Source organism: Denticeps clupeoides, chromosome 8, assembly GCF_900700375.1.
Source record: "Denticeps clupeoides chromosome 8, fDenClu1.1, whole genome shotgun sequence".
Classification (NCBI taxonomy): Eukaryota; Metazoa; Chordata; class Actinopteri; order Clupeiformes; family Denticipitidae; genus Denticeps; species Denticeps clupeoides.
In genome coordinates this window covers 17460203-17479256 of record NC_041714.1, presented here as the reverse complement: position 1 = coordinate 17479256, position 19054 = coordinate 17460203, and the positions used below count along the sequence as shown (strand labels likewise).

General features: G+C 42.0%; 1 protein-coding gene across 2 annotated transcripts; it reads left to right on the top strand.

Annotated features, from left to right (window-relative positions):
* Nucleotides 1-608: 608 nt before the first annotated feature.
* On the top strand, nt 609-8997 carry samd9l (sterile alpha motif domain containing 9 like). Of its 2 annotated transcripts, XM_028989645.1 has the most exons (4): nt 609-673; nt 2385-2539; nt 4221-4272; nt 4364-8997. In XM_028989645.1, exons 3-4 carry the CDS (start codon nt 4269-4271, stop codon nt 8935-8937), a joined length of 4578 nt encoding a protein of 1525 aa, XP_028845478.1. In that variant the 5' UTR covers nt 609-673; nt 2385-2539; nt 4221-4268; the 3' UTR covers nt 8938-8997. The 2 variants fall into 2 exon arrangements, with proteins under 2 accessions (XP_028845478.1, XP_028845479.1); XM_028989646.1 differs by lacking the exons at nt 609-673; nt 2385-2539 and adding an exon at nt 2675-2684.
* The last annotated feature ends 10057 nt before the right edge of the window (nt 8998-19054 follow it).

Below are 19054 nucleotides of genomic sequence, written 5' to 3'. Positions count from 1 at the left end.
CAGAAACACAAGTATTTGGTGCTGCACGTACCGTCTTTTCCTTAAACCACTCCATGTAAACTTTGAAAACCGTGCGGTGGCAGCATGTTTGGTAGGACGTTTCGATAAGTAGGATGAAATGACAGAACACCTGTTGCGGGGTACATGACCACGCCGGACACTCACTTGTCAGGGTCGGCAAAAAAAAACTTTATTATCATGAAACGACCGAAGACATGCCATTTTATTCCTAAAAGGTTCTGGTACGCACCAAATGTAGCTTGTTATAGGGAAATGTAAGGATGTCGTCTTTTTTGTTTTTAAAGGAACGCTTAACGGTATGAGGTAACAAAAGTCTGAAATGTTTCCTAAACGGCCCCTCATATAACAGCTTATCTCTCGCTGTCAGTAGTTTTTATGTTCTTATTCAAAACATGAGTTCACTCTAATGCTGCTATCCTCATTCGTCTTCACGAATTTTCTGTAATTTATTGTCCACACTGGGTCTAAATCCACACAGTACGGACTGTTTGCAGCGCTTTCCTCCCGAGACCTACTCATTTCAACCACGTGACTGAAAGCCAGCACCGTTAGACCCTGAGCACGGAGGAAACGAAACTTATAAAAACCACACAATAAAGCACGGGCGGAGACATAGAGAGATGGATATCTTACTGACTGAATATCGTTTCAAGTGAGTAACCGAAACTTCTCCCTTCTTTCTACATCTTTTAAGACTTTGCCTCTTTTAAATGTTACACATCCATCTTCGTTATTGTGTCAGGCAATCTGCTGAAAATTAAGTTAATTTCAAGTGTTTAATTATGGCAGTAAATATCTGTGATCAACTTCATATAGTACCTGTGTTCTGACCGACATGGGGACATTGTGCTGGTAAATATATACTTTATTCCCATTTTGCCCTGTACCGTACTATAAATGCACATATTGTTACTGCACTGATGTGTGTATTTACATTTACATTTACATTTACAGCATTTATCAGACGCCCTTATCCAGAGCGACTTACAATCAGTATTACAGGGACAGTCTCCCTGGAGCAATTTAGGGTTAAGTGTCTTGCTCAGGGACACAATGGTAGTAAGTGGGATTCGAACCCGGGTCTTCTGGTTCATAGGCGAGTGTGTTACCCACTAGGCTACTACCACCCAGAAATGTATGCATCAAATGAGTAAACATTCTAGTTATAGGTCTGTATGATAAAGAGGGTGATACAGACGAGGATGTGTAATGTGAAGATGCAGATCTCCGAAGCACATAACGTACAGTAATTAGACTGCTACTGATCTTGAACGCCCTGCCCGCCAAAACAGAGCCATTTTGAACACCCGTTAACCTAAACACCTTGGACCTAAATGCCTTAGTTGTAAAGTAGAACGGTGAATATAGCATCCTACAATAATTTATATTACATGCAAACCACCTGGCCCCCCTTTCTTCGCAATTTTTTGATTACGGCAGCAATGCACAATGTCTAATGGGTAATGTTATATCACTGTTCACTGTTAACACTGTTAACAAAGATCCATTATGCAGCAATCAAGCGAAGCTGAGCTCTCAGGAAACAACACGCATGGCAGCACAGAGCACTTTCACTTTATATGATTTAAACACCCACTAAACATGTACTAATTTGTTTATATAATCGCTTATCATCATAATGTGCTGAAGTCTGACCAGAGGCACAAATGAATAAAATCTACTTAAACTGAACACAATTCCTATGTCACACATGCAAACAAGCAAAAACTCTGCAGGTGCATGTCTGACAAAAGCAACTCTTTTTTTTTTTTTTGCACAAAAACTGCAAACAGTACGCCATTTTAAAGTGAAGACTCTGAGGATTACATTGGTGTCAGTATCACCACTCTCTCTGAAATAGGGCTGGGCAATATGGCAGAAAAATTATCCAAGTTATTTTTTCCATATCAAATTGTAGAGAAATCCAAATTACATTCAAATTCCCCCAAAGCGAACCCCTTTGGGCAGTGGTGGCCTAGCGGTTACGGAAGGTTCGAGTCTCGATCTGCCATGGTGCCACACACTGCACCCCGGACGCCTGTCATGGCTGCCCACTTCTCACCAAGGGTGATGGTTAAAAGCAGAGGACACATTTCATTGTGTAACTGTGTGCTGCGTTATCACTTCACTTTCACTCATAAAACAACAACCTCTCTAAGGACTAAAGAGCTTCTTCTTGGGGGCGGTGTGGAAAATTGACCCCGGTCCTGCCACAGATCAGGATCTAAGGTGTGGTCTTGCCAGACATAAAGTTGGTATCCTGTAGCCATCTTAGAGAAGAGCAGCGAGCAGCAGAATAAGAACAGAGCAGAGTATGCCTCTTCCTGCTGTGCTTTACCATGCAACTTATTTTCTTCCTCCAGAAGACTTTTCCTCTGCCACTTTACCACCAGGAGCCACCCAAGAGCAAACCTGATCAACCAACAATAAAGTAAGCGTCACGCGAACCGGGACCAGAACGAGAGAGACGTGTAGGAGGAGATGAGAGACCTCGGTGTGGCGGGACGCAGGGAGGCAGGTAAGTTCCTCCGCGTTTATCTGCGAACGTGGACGGCGCGAGCCGCAACACCACACTGATGTTGTCGTTCGCATTTTAAGACACAAGACAGGGCAGGACAGGGCGACAGGAAGGAGTTCGTGGATCAGGAGAACAGAGAGGACAGGTACGGTCTTACTGGGTTGAAGGTTTTCGGAGCCGAGTCGAATGGCGTGCATCAATCAATGACTGAGCAGTTGGCAGCTGTTCTCCAGCGTAATATATAGGAGTCACGTTACCTCATTTCCGTGTTGCTCACAGTAAGAACCTTCCATGCCTTACACTGTGTAGTGTCATTCAGAGAACATGTAACAGATCGTGCACAGTATTTGAAATGACTGTTCACTGAATAGTCGTGAAACCGATAAGCTGTGTTACTGTATGTCCCCACACACTGCTCCCCAGATGCCTTTCATGGCTGCCCACTGCTCACCAAGTGGGATGGTTAAAATCAGATACACAATCACGCACACACTTAAACACATTTTCTGTATCTTGTGCTAGGAATATGCGATTATAAGTGGATCCCGTATATGCATGCATTGTGTGTACGTTCCCTTGTATGAATTATACTAGTTACAACTTTCTATTTTGCTTTAGGTAATTACCTATAATTAAGTGTATAAGTGCATCTCCACCTTCCTACCTCCTAAAGGTCCCTTTCTTGGTATCAGAAGGAACATCTCTTTACTACTGAAACAGTGATGCATACTATGTGATCACAAAATGCATCATACAATTTCTACAAGGTAGAAATTGTAATGGCAGTGAACTGCAGTTTCTCTCTGGGTCAGCAATAAAAATTCCTATGGCTTGTAAAACCAAGACAAAGGAAGTTTCCCCCACCAAAAATTCACACTTGTGATTGGCCATTCAGGCCACATTGTGGGCGTGCCAGGAAAGCATTCAAAATGTTCTCCCAGGCCCGCGTCGCTCCAAAAAAAAAAATCTTCTCCCTTCTGAGACTTCTTTTCACACTTTTAATCTTTTAAAAAGTAACTTCAAGGAATTACTCCTAGCACTGCAGAGTGGGAAAGCTACCCTTCCTGGCCAGGGGGGTAATCGTTCCCAGAATTTAGGGCTGCACGATTTGGGGAAAAAGACATATTGCGATTATTGAGGTCAGTATTGCGATATGCGATTGCGATATGATAAAGGGCACTTGCTTGTATATCAATGAAAAGTCGCATACAATTTACTAGTAGTGAAATGTTTAAATTCAAAGTGAAACATACAAACTACTTATAACAACCTGAAATGCCCAGTGCTTTCAAAATATAATATTCTACAAAATTAAATAAATCACAAAAAACTCTTTTACATTACTGTCGAGGGTAAGGCTAAACAAATGTTTTGATTATATTTGGCCATTTTAAAATCCTGTATTATAGTTCTTACGTTTAACCTTTGTTTGGAGGCTGACTTGAACACAGGGATGCATAGCTTTGCTAGCTTATAATGCATGGATTTTAGCACAGAACGCTCACACAAGCACACGTAACGCATGGTGGTGCTGAGCACATGCACAGACCAGGCCTTAACACTAATAATAAGGAGCCTGGGGAAGAGAACAAAGCAAAAACAAACCAATAAGTGCCCATGACATCACACGTAACACTTGTGCTAAATTCTCTGACTAATAATTATGTATTTTATTTATTAGGTACACATTCAAAAGACAGCTTCAGGTGTTAATGAGCCAACTCAAACAATGAGTAAGTGGTTGCATTGTTCATTATTTTCATCTCAGTAACTAAATATTTGTATAATAATATAATTTAACATAAATGTCATTAAACCCTACAGCAGAAGAATTTGACCACCTGCCCATTGAAAAATGGACAGTTGAGTTGGTCAATTCCTGGCTGAAGTCCATAGGTGTGAAAGAGGAGTACACTGACAGATTTCTGAAAGAGGAAGTGGATGGCCAAGTCCTTCTTGCTCTGACTAAGGATGACTTGAAAACAAACTTTGAAATGAAATCTGGCCCAACTCTGCTGGTAATAAATAAAAGGAATGAACTGATAGCATCACGCCAGAGGTCCAAAAAACTCCAGGAAAAACAGCCATGCAACGCAAATAACAAGCCAGTAACAGGTGATGTACATAGCCAGACAAGGCCCAAAAGAGATACAGAAAAAGAAAAAGTTGACTCTGCGTCAACTTTTAAAAGGGACTGTCGACCTCGGCCGTTTGGTACAGATGGCATTAGTTGGACTTACATCAAACACAATGTTCTACAGCCTGAATCTGGCATAATTGATCTTATTGAACCTTGTCATGAGTACAAATCTCTTGTTAATGCAGTTCAATTAGACCGTACAAGATTACAGGCAAAATTTGCCAAAGAAGTCCTCAAATTTGCTGCTGGTTGTATGAACGTTCGATCAAATGGCACAATACATTTTGGTGTGATGGACAGTAGGGGTGATGCTGGTCATGTGCATGGAGAGATCACTGGCATTCCAGTGCTGGAAAGGGACATCTATGTTGATGCTCTAGATTACATAGAAAGATGCTTTTCCAAGGATGCAGATGATGCACGACAGTGCATACGTCCTCCACAGTTTGTTGAAGTTAATGTAGGAGCTGTGAAATGTGAGGAGAAGAGGTACGTGGTGGAGGTGGACATTGAGCCAAAAATAATCATTGTGAAGAACAGAGTCTACTCTATCAAGCTGCCTAACTTTAAAGAGACATCCAACAAAGTGGAATTGGAGAAAGCTACTATATATTGGAGGGTAGGCTCCAAAACTGAGCCCGTGGAAGATCAGAATGTATTTTACCAAAGAGTCCGGGACCGAGATGCCCGAAGAGAGGAGGCTGAGCACTCGGCTTTTGTCAACACTCCAGCAATTTCCCAAGATCTTGGAAGAAAACTCACCATGCTTGTCACATGTGGAAAGAAAATAATTGAAAAAGAGAAATGGTTCATTCTTGTTACAAATAAAATGACAAAAGAAGATCTGAGCAACATCGAATTCTTACTCAACATGAAGATTTTCTGTGTCTTTGACTTTGATCCGGATTCCAACATCACAGGATTCTGCCGTGAATACCTTCAGTATCATGCTGCAAACCTGCATTTTTTGCAGAACTACAAAATGCCAAGTCACATGAGCATTGCTGACTTTCAGTGTCACTTGCACTTGTTTGAACAAACTAGCTGGATATTTTGCAATGGTCGGAATGATTTCAAAGGAAATGAACCACCGACTGATGAAATGACATGGATCAGAACCAAAGTGACCCTCCTTAGGGAGTGTGTGTCATTGATCTGCAAACAGATTTTGCCAAAAGGCACATTTTTGGTACTCTTCCTCCTCACAGCTCCAGTTGAGAAACCCCTTCTTCATACCTTCTGTGAGTTCTTCACTGACATGGAAGGTCACGAAGACATCATTTGTATCTCAGAATCAGAAGAGAACTTTACAAAATGGCAGAGTTTTGCTGAAGGGTCATGTGATAAGGATGTGGTTGACCGTTCAAGTGTTGTGGGGATGAAAATGAGCCACGTGAATGCCACTTTACAGAGTGTCCAGTCTGTCACTTCCAGAAACACCAAGCAGTTGCCCACATTTATGAAAGGAATGTGCATCTTGCAGACCAGAGATGAAGAAAGAATTTCTTCCCTTGAAATCCTGAGTCTCAACCACTGTGATGAAACAATCCAAGAGTTTGTAGAGGCTGAGAAAGAAAACATTGAAAGCCACTTTTATCGAGGAGGACGAGTTAGATGGCTGAACTTCTGGCTTGCTGACAGAAAGAATGTTGGCGAAGTTATTCAAAGGGATGCTTATCGAGAAATATCTAACATTCTCACAGGCTACCTTCCTGGCCATGCAGAGCAAGCACCTGTAAAAATCATCAATGTATACCATGAACCAGTCAGTGGGGGAAGCACCGTGGCGAGACAGGTGCTGTGGAACAATCGGAAAAATCTGAGGTGTGCGGTTGTGAAGCCATCATACTCGGCATCGAATTTTGCTGTCGTTGTGTGTGAACATGCAATTACATTCAGAGAGTATGATGAAAAAGACACTCAAAAATGTCTTCCAGTTCTCTTGCTCATTGAAGACTGTGACTCTGAGTTCCTTAATGACTTAAAGAATGAATTGGAAGTTGCCATCAACTCCAAGAGAATTGTACATGGAACCCTGTGTTTCATTTTGCTCAGCTGTAGGATGTCCCTTAACCCTCAAAAGATGTGCAAAATGTCACCATTAACAAACGTTGCAGTGACTCACAGACTCTCAGATCGTGAGAAGGAGTGTTTTGCTCAGAAACGTGAGATGCTCGAAAAACAATACAAACCAGAGTTTATCCTAACGTTTGTCTTGATGAGCGAAGGATACAATCATGAGTATGTTCAGAAGTTTGTGAAAGGTTTGCTTCAAGGAATTGATCGTGCAGCACTTGATACTCGTCTCATTCTCTATGTGGCATTGCTCAACTCTTATGTGCAGAACTCTTTCATCCCTCTGTCCCACTGTGAAGCTCTGCTTGCACTTAGGATCCGTATGGAACGATTTCGTCAACACGCCTTTGAGAACTCACTGAGTGAGCAAGCAAGACTTGTCTTTGTGCATTTGAGGGATGACTTGACATACATTGAAGGCATCAGAATCATTAACACCTTGGTTGCAAAGGAAATCCTCCAACAGCTCTTGGAAGACCCGAATCAGCAAAGTCAATTAGCAGTCCAGCTCCTTCATGAAGATGTGCTGTTTGAACACAGGTTTGGAAAAGATGATTATGTGAAGTTTCTCCGAGCCCTGTTTATAAGGCGCTGTAGAATAAGCAAGGGTGATGAATCTGACAGCTTTTTCTCCCCACTCATTGAGCAGGTGATAAAAAATGAAAGCCATGACAAGGCAGTCAAGCTGCTCAAAGAAGCCTACAAGCGTTTCAGTGATGATCCGTTCTTCGCTCAACAGCTTGCACGCCTCAATTACAGGCATGACCATTATGAGGAGGCAAAATATTGGGCAGAAATTGCAGCAGCTAAACTGACAACCAACTCCTACATCCTTGACACAAAGGGCCGGGTTTATAGTCGGTGGTTCAATGCCAAATGTAAAACAATAGAAAAGATTGCCTACAAGACACCAGAAAACACAGCAGATGCTGTAGAAACAGCACTTGAAGCCATGGAATGCTTCTGCAAATGTGAGGAAGCAGCAATTGCTGAGCGAGAAACCATGAATAGTTCAGGATTTTTTGGAGCAGTTGAGGTCGGATGCAACTTGTTAAAGCTCATTTTTTCATTGCACATCTTTTCAAGTAATGTCTCTAAACCTTCAGAATGCCAGAAATATCTGCTCACCGACTACATTCCTGAGTCTGTCAAGAAACCATGGGAGCATTTCCATGAGAAACTAAAAAATCTTCAGCCATTGATCCTCAAAGCACTAGAATGGATATCAGAGGACTTAAGTTATTTTCAGACAGACTTAAATACTGAAGAGGAAAACACAGTAGAATCTCCTGAAATAAAGTATCCAAAGCAATGGCTGGTTTCCAAGTCCTATGTGTATGGAAAGTACTTCGGTGATGTTTCTCCCAAAGCCAGTCATTCAAATTCAGCCAGTCTGACTCCCATCATGAAACGCATGAGGATTTTTCAACTTGGGGGAGGAACTATAACCACAATCTTCTCACTCCTGGCTGAGCAGAAGGACCAAGTACTTGAAGAAATAATTTCTTTATATCCTGGTAATCCACTGCAAGCAAACATGAGCCAGACAGACATTGTAAATTGTATAGCATCTCACATTGCTCTAAGCTGCTGCAAACCTCAGAGCCATAAGGTGGTTTCTCTGCAAAACCTTCAGAAACTTAGCCGACAATTTCCAGGTGAGAAATGTCTGTGTTTTCCAAGTGCCCTGTTCTTGATCACATTGCTCTTCTGGCCCGGAGAGCATGATGATACAAATGAGAGGGAGAGCAAGTATGAAGAAGTGCTCTCAGCTGTTGAAGCTCTCCGTCAAGGGTACTGGAAGAAGATGAAGGACATTCCCCAGAGAAAACAGAGGATCTACACCCACTTCTTCTTAAGCAATGGAACTGGGTTGAACAAAATTGTCCACAAGAGTAAAGTGCCACAGTCAGAAAAGCTGTCATTGCCAGAAAGGAGAATAAAGTGGTTTACTGGAGAGGTATGGAAGAAGCCTGAAATAGCCGAAAGACTGAAGCGTGTGTCTGGCTGGACCGAGGATGGAACTGTCTACCTTGAGGGCCCTAAAAAGAGGAAGTTTAGTATTCCACCTCTTAACCCTGGTTCTGTTCCCCATGGCAATGAAAATGTGACCTTCTATCTGGGATTCACTTTTAGTGGCCCAGTCGCTCTTGATATCACGGCAAGTCAGCAGCCTGATTAGAAGCATCACACTTGGAAAGGTTCAGTAAAATGTAAATACATAGGATAGAATGTAACAAAAGCTTTTAGGAATTGTAGATATTATAATATGCTTTTTATGCAACTGTCATGTTATTGTAGCTAGTTAATTAATATGGAAATAAACTGTCATTTATAGAGTAAGCATAACATTTTGCTGCTTTGCTTGCATTTGGGGTATAACCTGAGATCAAATATTACTCATGTCTGAATGTTTGAAATGTTTTATAAATGATAGAATATAGTTAATTATTTTGAGAGTTAAATACACAGAGTCATATTGTCAGTAGTGTTCAGTGGCTAGATTTTGTTGAAATGCAATAAACATCATTTGTTGGTGCAGGGTTTCTCCAGATGTCTCTGGTTTCCTCCCGTCGTCCAAGGTCATGTACATTAGGTGGACTGGAGTGTGTGGTGTGTGAATGGTGTGTCTGTGTGTGCACCCTCGGTGAGTCCCCTCCTGTGTGTCCTGTAAGAACTTTTGTTTTTGTAAATTCACTATATTTGTCTTCAAAAATGTAATGTGTGATGTGCAGAAAAACTATGTGAATGCGTGTGTGGCAGATGTAGAATATGTGCTAGGAAAAAGTGGTGAATGTGCGAGATAATATTATAATGAGGACCGTGCAGAGAGCGTTGCCATTTGCCGGCTTGCCCAGCTGGTCCCATGCTCTGGACATCCAGACAGCACAGGGACAGCAGATTCTACCATCCTGGGAAAATGGAACCACTCGAGAGGAAGCACTGAGTCAAGCCATTAAGATAAAATAAAACAATGCTTTATTTGTCCAACGAGTGAGAAATTTGCATTGTCACAGCAAATGGACAGTAGAACATAGTAGCAACAAAATAGAATAAAAAATACACTAACAGTACAATCTAAAAATACACTTTTCAATCTGAAAATTTTGTTGTAAATATACAGTACATCTAGCAATCTTCAGGTGAAAGAGGGAACAAAGAAGGAGGTATATTACAGCACCAACTACCAACTTAGGGTGGTAGTAGCCTAGTGCATAACACACTCGCCTATGAATTAGAAGATCCAGGTTCAAATCCCACTTACCATCGTGTCCCTGAGCAAGACACTAAACCCTAAAATTGCTCCAGGGGGGACTGTCCCTGTACTTATTGTAAGTCTCTCTGGATAACTGAAGGGGATCCAAGTGATGAGCACACCAGGGGACAAAGCTGTGAAAGGACAGCCGCTCCAGGGTCTTCATCGGAGCCACCGGCCTGTAGCTGTTCAAGTTCTTTGGAAGTGGAGTCTTCAGCACTGGAACCTCACAAGTGGTTCTCCATAATGGTGTTACTTTTCAGGTTCAGGTTAAAGATGTGCACTGTCACCCCACACAGTTTATCCGCACAGGACTTGACAACCCTGATCTGGACACACTGCCTCCCCGGCATCAAACCTCTGCAGTTCCCTCAGTTACATAGACAGGCGGGTGCCATGTGCTGTATGCCGTGGCTGATGAAGACGAGAGTGAATACGGTGTGAAGTGTCTGAGGTGGAGCAGTACCTGTCAGAGGAATCATTGGAATAGGGACCATCCAGACCATCACAGGCTACAAGTCAACATATCAGGCCTGCAGCAGTGACCCCCTCCCTGCCAGATGAGCTGAACGACTTCTTTGCATGCTTTGAGGCAGAGATCAAAACGACTTCCTCTCCCAACGGCGAGGTTTTTTGTCGTTCCATGGGAGACTTCAGGATGACCCTCTGCAGAGTCAACCTACGCAAAGCAGCAGGACCAGACAACAGTGCTACGGGTGCTATGGGAGTGTGCTTACCAGCTAGCTTACCATCTTCACAGATATCTTCAACACATTGCAGAGTTCCGGCCCATAGCACTCACACCCATCATTATGAAGATCTTTGAGAGGCTGGTTATGAGGCACATGAGGCACACAACCCTCTCCAACCTAGACAAAAAAAAAGACACTTTTGCCAGAATGCTGTTTATCGACTTCAGCTCAGCATTCAATAATGTAATTCCTCAGAATCTTGTAATGAAATTGTACCTGCTGGGAATAAGCTCTCCACTCTGCAGCTGGATCTTGGACTTCCTAACAGACAGGCCCCAGTCTGTGTCTATAGGAAATAACACCTCCAAGTTCCTCAGACTGAGCACAGGTTCCCCACAGGGATGTGTGCTCAGCCCACTGCTGTTCACTCTGCTGACACATGACTGTGCTGCATAGTACAGCATGAACCTTATCATCAAATTTGCAGATGACACAACAGTAGTGGGGCTCATCACCAACAACAATGAGTCTGCCTACAGACAGGAGATAAAACATCTGGTGGATTGGTGACGGACTTAGTGACTCTCAATGTCACCAAGACCAAAGGGATGGTTGTCAACTTACATTTACATTTACAGCATTAATTAGACGCCCTTATCCAGAGCAACTTCAGTAGTTACAGGGACAGTCCCCCTGGAGCAACTCAGGGTTAAGTGTCTTGCTCAGGGACACAATGGTAGTAAGTGGGATTTGAACCTGGGTCTTCTGGTTCATAGGTGAGTGTGTTACCACTAGACTACTACCACATTAACTTCAAGAAGAAACCGACTCTCCCCACCCCACTGCACAACAATGGATGTGCTGTTGAGATCATCAGCAGCGTGAAGTTCCTGGGTATGACAGATGACTTCTCCTGAAACCTCAACACCACCACTATCACCAAGAAAGGCCAGCAACATCTGCACTTCCTCAGGAAGCTGAAGAAGGGCATCCTCCCATCCTCACATCATTCTACTGAGGGACAATTGAGAGGGTTCTCTGCTGCTACATCAGTGTCTGGTAAGGGAAATGCACTGTCACTGAGAGGATGGCCCTGCAGCGGATAGTGAAGACAGCAGAGCGCATCATCGTGGTTCCACTTCCACCTATCTCTCAGCTCTACAAGAAGCAGCTCATCCGTCGAGCTCGGAAAACAATGAAGGACTTTCACCACCCCTCACATATCCTGTTCACCCTCCTACCGTCTGGCAGATGGTTCCAAAAAACTGATAAACTCAACAACAATATATTTCCTCGCAACTCATTTTGCACATCTCTGCTGTTTTTGCACATTCCTGCACACTTTGCCTGTTTGTCTAGTCCTGTGTGTCCTGTTTGAAATATCCAACATATCCACTCACAAGCACTCCTACATGAAGTTGACCAGTTATGTCCTGTATACCTCGATCATCGTCCTGTCACAACACCATGGTTAAAAAGGCCCAGCAGCGTTTCTTCCACGCCTGAGAGACTTTAGACTGCCCTCCAATGTGCTCAGGAAATTCTACTTCTGCACCATAGAGAGCATCTTGACGGGAACAGCACCATGCAGGACAAGCTAGCACTGCAAAGGGTGGTTCAATCATCTGAATGCATCATCTGTACCAAGCTCCATGACTTTCAATCGATGTATAGCAAGCGGTGCTGAACCAGGGACAGGGAGATAGTGAAGGGCCTCAGCCACCCCAACAGCTTTGCTCAACAGCTTGCGCGCCTCAATTACAGACATGACCATTATGAGAAGGAAAAATATTGGGCAGAAATTGCAGGAGAAGACTCAGCCAGGCACGGAATGGCCCGGGAAGACCTTGGGTTGGTGAGAAATTGATTGTGCAGCAGTTGATACTTGCTCTGTGTGGCATTGCTCAAATCTTATATGCAGAACTCTTTCATCCCTCTGTCCCACTATGAAGCTCTGCCTGCACTTAGGATCCGTATGGACCGATTTCATCAACACGCCTTTCAGAACTCACTGAGTGAGCAGGCAAGACTTGTCTTTGTACATTTGTGGGATGACTTGACATACATTGAAGGCATCAGAATCATTAACACCTTGGTTGCAAATGAAATCCTCCAATCGGGAAGACCCGAATCAGCAAAGTCAATTAGCAGTCAATCTTCTTCATGAAGATGTGCTGTTTGAGCACAGGTTTGGGAAAGGTGATTATGTGAAGTTTCTCCGAGCCCCGTTTATAAGGCACTGTAGAATAAGCAAGGGTGATGAATCTGTCAGCTTTTTTTCCCCACTCATTGAGCAAGTGATAAGTAATGAAGGTCATGACAGCTTGCACGTCTCAATTACAGGCATGACCATTATGAGGATGCAAAATATTGGGCAGAAATTGCAGCAGCTAAACTGCCAACCAAATCATTCACCCTTGACACAAAGGGCTGGGTTTATAGTCTGTGTTTCAATGCTAAATGTAAAACAATAGAAAAGATTGCCTACAAGACACCAGAAAAAACAGCAGATGCTGCACTGTAAAAAATGTCCGTAGATCTTACAGTAAAAAACTGTAAAACCATGACAGTAAAAGTCTGTAAATTGTTAAACAGTTTATTATGGGTTTTTTAACGTGATGTCACTGTAATTAAAATAATCAAGGAAAACAGTAATATTTACATTTTTTCTCAGAAAAAAATACATTGCCATACTGTAAAGCACGCTTGCATTGTTTTTTTAACGGGAAATTTCCATCACGTTAATAACAGTCAAACACTGCGATTTTTACATTTATGTCTTAAAAAGAATACGGTTGTTAACTGCTGAATGGTTAAACAATTTTTGCATTTATTTCACATACAACTCAAATGACTCAAAAAATCTCAAATGTACATACATTTGTGCTGAACATGAAGACAATATCAAACATTTAAGAGCCAGTACTTTAATTTTTACATGTATTTCATGTAAAGAATACAGTTTGTCATAAAATGTAAAACAGCCTACTTTTGTGTCGATAGCGGACATATACTGTAATAGTGTTCACCAAAATGTACTATTCACGTTGTTTTGGTGTATAAGAGGCATTCACACAGACAGCTGGAAGATGTCCACTCTACCAGCTAAGCCATAACCACTCTACAGCAGTTGGACTTGTAATTACGTTGTTTCAGGCCCTAAACTTCTATTTTGTATCAGTGTCAATTAATGGCAGCTTTATCAGCTTCAATCGTGTTAGGTTCACTACTTATCAAAGCAGCTTCAACCTAACAAGAAAGAAGTCCAATTGCCATGACCCAACTTCCAGATAAATCCGCTTGGATGAGAATATTCACCGATATGTGTGAAGAGTTTGTGCTGTTTGTGCCACACAGTTGGGCAAATTGCGGTACACAGAACTTGACGCTAAAAAGTAAACAAGGGAGAATCAGTAGCGGTTGTCTTTCCTGTTTGTATGTCTTTGATTACCATAAGGAGATAAATTCAGTTTTTAGATGGACAAACAGAACACAATTATTTCAAAACCGAGTTTTTTCCCCTGCAGTCTGGCAACGCGCCTAAATTCAAACAGGCCAATCAGGGCACTGCATCTGGCTCCGCTAACGTCTGAAACGCTCCACACAAACTTTGCTTTGGACTACAGAAGCACGCCAGCAGATTTTCGGTTTCAAGGAGTGGCATTGGACTCAACCACAGCCCGTCTTCATTTACCGTGGTAAAAAAAAATAAAAGTTTAACTGGGTTTATTCTGTTTATCAAGAGTGTTGTGTTACACACAGTGAAGGTCACAAACGACAATGCTGCCTTTGCTTTAGCTAATAGCATTAAGATTATCCACATTATACTTGGAAAACAGCCTGGTAATGTAAATAATGCATGGTTAGACATGATTTGGAGACGGGTTTTATTAATGGTAATCTTTTAGTTAGTGTAGCTGCCTTTTAATGCTTCGGATAAAGGCTGTATGGATTTCCTCGTTTGACTTCAGGCTCAAACTTTAAGCTAGCTAACCTTGCAGCTTGTGTTGACAATTGCCATAATTTTGGTGTGTTTAAATTTTGAAGATGTATTTTTGTAATATATGTGGATTATCTGTTCAATCTGTTAAAGCATATGTTTTGCATTGCAAACTGCATCGTAATGAACCCCGTTGTATTTTTAAATGTGTTGAACCAAGTTGTAAGCAGGTGTTTTCTGGATATCCAGCTTTAAAGTCTCATTTCTATCGCCACAACAGTGGTACCACAACTGTTTCTCAGGATATGACCTTAATGGCATTAAAATGCACCGTTTCTCTTTGTGAACGCCAGTGTGACGGAACTAAAGCTTTGGTTGCTCACTTAAAGGAACACATAGAAGAGGGACGAACTGTGGTTTGCCCAGTGAGAGGATGCAAAAGTGTGTTCTCTGTAAAATCTTCATTTACCTCCCATATGTCTAGAAACCACAGACATTGTTTGGCAAATGTGATTTGTGCATCAGTCAAAGATACTGAGTCAGATCCCACTACAAGTGGCAACATACAGACGGCTGAGAGTGTCTCAGATGCTGACGACATGAATTGGGACAAACATATACTTTGAATAGACTAGGCTCACTTTTAAAAGATATGTCCGTTTCAGATGAAGACATTGTAAAAATCTCTGACTTGTTCTCAGCTTGTCACACAGGGCCGATGAGAACAGCTTACTCAAGAACCCAGTGTTTTAAAGATGTGTTCAAATATGTTGAGCCCAAAAAGGTGTTTTTGGGCTGCGACGAGAACAGGACAGAGAGATTTGTCTATTATGTTCCTGTGCTAAATACTTTGAAAAGTATGCTGGAATCTTGTTTTTGGCAAGGTCTCATGTCAGTAAATCCTAACCATATTTCCAAAACAGATGTTCTCAGTGACTGTTGTGATGGTAAGGTGTTTATGTCAAACACATTTTTTCAGAAAAATCCATGTTGTCTTAAGTTGGTTCTATACCAGGATGCATTTGAAGTCGTGAACCCACTTGGTTCTGCTAAAAAGAAGCACAAGGTTTTGGCTTCTCTCTACTCAACATCCCCCCACATGCCCGATCAAATCCTGATCATATGCAACTGGTTTTCCTGTGTAGAGAGAAGGATATCAAGGAATTTGGCCATAACAAAGTTTTTTCAGAACTCCTGGCTGATTTGAGGGTACTAGAGGAGAAGGGGATAACAATAGTAGACAAATCTGTTGTAAAGGGAGCTCTCTACTGCATTGCCGGAGACAACCTGGGCTCTCATTGTATTGGTGGTTTTACAGAAAATTTCAGTTCATCTGAGTACTTATGCAGATACTGTCTGTTAACTCGAACTGAATTTCAGGGTGCTGATCCAGCCATCTGTGGACCTCAGCGGACCCCAGAAACGTACAGATCTGCCACTGAACAGCTTGAGACAGAAAACGTGTCAGAAGTACAAGGGATAAAGTTCAGGTCTATATTTAATTCTTTACGAAACTTTGATGTTTGCATGCCCGGCATGCCCCCATGTCTTGGTCATGACATCTTCGAAGGTGTCCTCTCCCACGATGTTGCTCTTTACCTCAAGTACTTTATCAAGACTAATAAATGGTTCACCTACACAAATTTAAACAGGCGCATCAAGCAGTTTAAATACAAAGGAACCGATGCTTCCTCTAAGCCTTGTGAGGTCAGTCCAAAAACATTTGAACAGCTTGACCACTAAGTTTCAAATTGGAACTTCTTGAGACTTTTACCTCTCATAATTGGACTTATCCCGGGCTTATCCTGAAATTTGGCCCACTCATCAGGCTGTGGACTATGCGTTTTGAGAGCAAACATAGTTACTCCAAAAGATGCACAAGGCATCTAAAAAATTTCAAAAATCAGTGTTTGACTCTTTCAGAGAGACATCAGATGTTTCAGGCCTTCCTTTCTGCTGGGGCAGTGAGTCCTCCAGTATTGCAAATAAAAGATTGCTCACCATTTTATCCACAACTTTACAGTGAGCAAGTTAAAGAAACAATCCTACATTTGGGCTTTACTGAAAGAAATACAACAATTCCTTTTGATGTGCAGTACAATGGGCTAACTTACAGGAAGGGTCAGTTTCTTGTTACGAAGAATGATGAGTCAGTAGAGTTTGGTGAACTCCTCCTCATTTTTGTTAAAGATGATTCTGCGCTTTATTTTCTGATGAGAGTTTATGATGTAGAATTTCTTTCATACTATCACATGTACTCTGTAAAAAAATGACACTGGAAGATTAGAATGCAGACTCATCAGTGAACTGATTGACATGTGGCCATTATTATCTTACATGAAAAATGGATACCAGATTGTTCCACTGAAGCACAGCATCTTGTCCGACTAAATGCCTTGATGTTAGTGGGCCAGAGGCCAAACCATTTGTTTGTGTGTCTCTACAGATATGACTGAATCCCAGGTGCTAAAAAAGATAAGTGATGCAATAGCCAGAGTCCTTCCGGACCTTTCTGATCAAGTTGTCAAGTCGGTTGAAGATACTTTGAAGGCACTTGGGGCCACAACCACCGATGATTTAAAGTATATTACGGAAGGAGACTTGCTGCCAATGTTAAAGCCCATACAAGCCAGAAGACTAGTTGCTGCCTGGGCCCATAATGGTAAGTGTAAAACATTACCACCACACTATGCCAGGGTACACTTGTCTAATAAGGCTGCACGATAATTGGAAATAGTTAAGTTTTGCTGAGTACAAGTGCCGCATCATCATTAATTTAGCATGCTCGCTGTGTAAATGAAAGTTATGTTTAAGGGAGAAATTTCAGTAATTTTGAGTGAATTGTGAAACCCAATCTGTGAGAATGATTGCCATATTAACTTTTGACCATACTGTGTAGCCTTAATATCTATAAATTTATTATTAACGTAGTAGCAAAACGTCACTTAACGTTTTATGCTTTCATATCTCCTTTGTTGTACTTGTAAAAACCACATGAAGACCATGTGGCGTTGGAGAAGAGAATAGAGTGTGTAGAAAAAACTCTTTCTCCCTCCACACAAAGCACTGTATTCAACCACTCCAATTTGATGTTACCTGGCAGAAAGAGGCATGGCACAACAGAGGTTAGAAATGAACAGTTTCTAATTTATTAACACCGGTAAATAATTATTGTAGTTACATGTGAATATTGAATGTAAAAAGGTACCAAGGTTACAGAGAAAGTAAACATGAGAAGAAAGAGTAAAGAGGGAGAAGAGAAAGAGAAGGGAAAGAGAGGGAAACCCCCCTGAGCAAGATAGCTCAGAGGTCCCTTTTCCACAGGTGCGCAGACTTTTATACCCCTGGCCTACAGGAAGTTGTCACTGGCCTACAGGAAGTTGTCACTGACCAATCAGAACCTGTTGTTTCTGATGTCACGCCCCCGGTGCCTCCCATTTGGTGAAGACAAAGAGGGTGGGCGGTCCTGACGGCTGATACTTCGCACGTTGATGTCGGACAAAGGCATGTAAAAACCGGGGTGTCGAATCTTCACCCTCAACCATCGACACAGGAATGTTACACTTCCCCCTGCAGACATCTGTTATGCAATGCAAAAACAGGCTCCTGCGATGTCCATTCTTACAGACGGCCGGTTGATCCCCTGGGGCACTCGAGTATTCAGGGTCCATGGGGATCACAATTGGGTCATGATTGTGTATCTGCTTGCTTCCTGGTCAGTCGGGAATTCAAATGTAGCCGATAGTTGTGGTTCTGTGTCCTTTGTGATCCTCAGGCATCTGAGGTCACCCTTGTAGGGAAACCTGTCTTCTTGGCATAGATCAAACACAGCAGCATACATAGAATATTCAACTGGATCCAGGGCTTTTCACACTTGGTTGGGTTCTTTGTCTGGAGTGTGATGAGGTTTGCATACAGATTGTGCATGTAGAAAAACAGTGTTCATCGTACATTAAAACCAAACCAGAAAAACAAATGACAACAATGATCAGATACTGTAATGCAAAAAACATGTAAATATAGTGGGAGGCTTAAAATGATATCAGGGAATTCATAACTCTGCGAATTTGCATCGGCTTATCAAGTCTAATCAACAACAGTGGCTGGGAAAATAAATACAAATAAATAAATAAAAAAGTCCCGCTTGTTGCCATGTGATTGGAGAATTACACCTTTATTAGGGAATTCATAACTCTGCGGATTTGCACCGGCTAACGAAGTTCAATCAACAACAGTGGCCGGAAAAATAAACACAAATAAATAAAAAAGTCCCGCTTGTTGCCATGTGATTGGAGAATTACACCTTTATTAGGGAATTCATAACTCTGCGAATTTGCATCGGCTTAACGAAGTTCAATCAACAACAGTGGCCGGAAAAATAAACACAAATAAAATCCCGCTTGTTGCCATG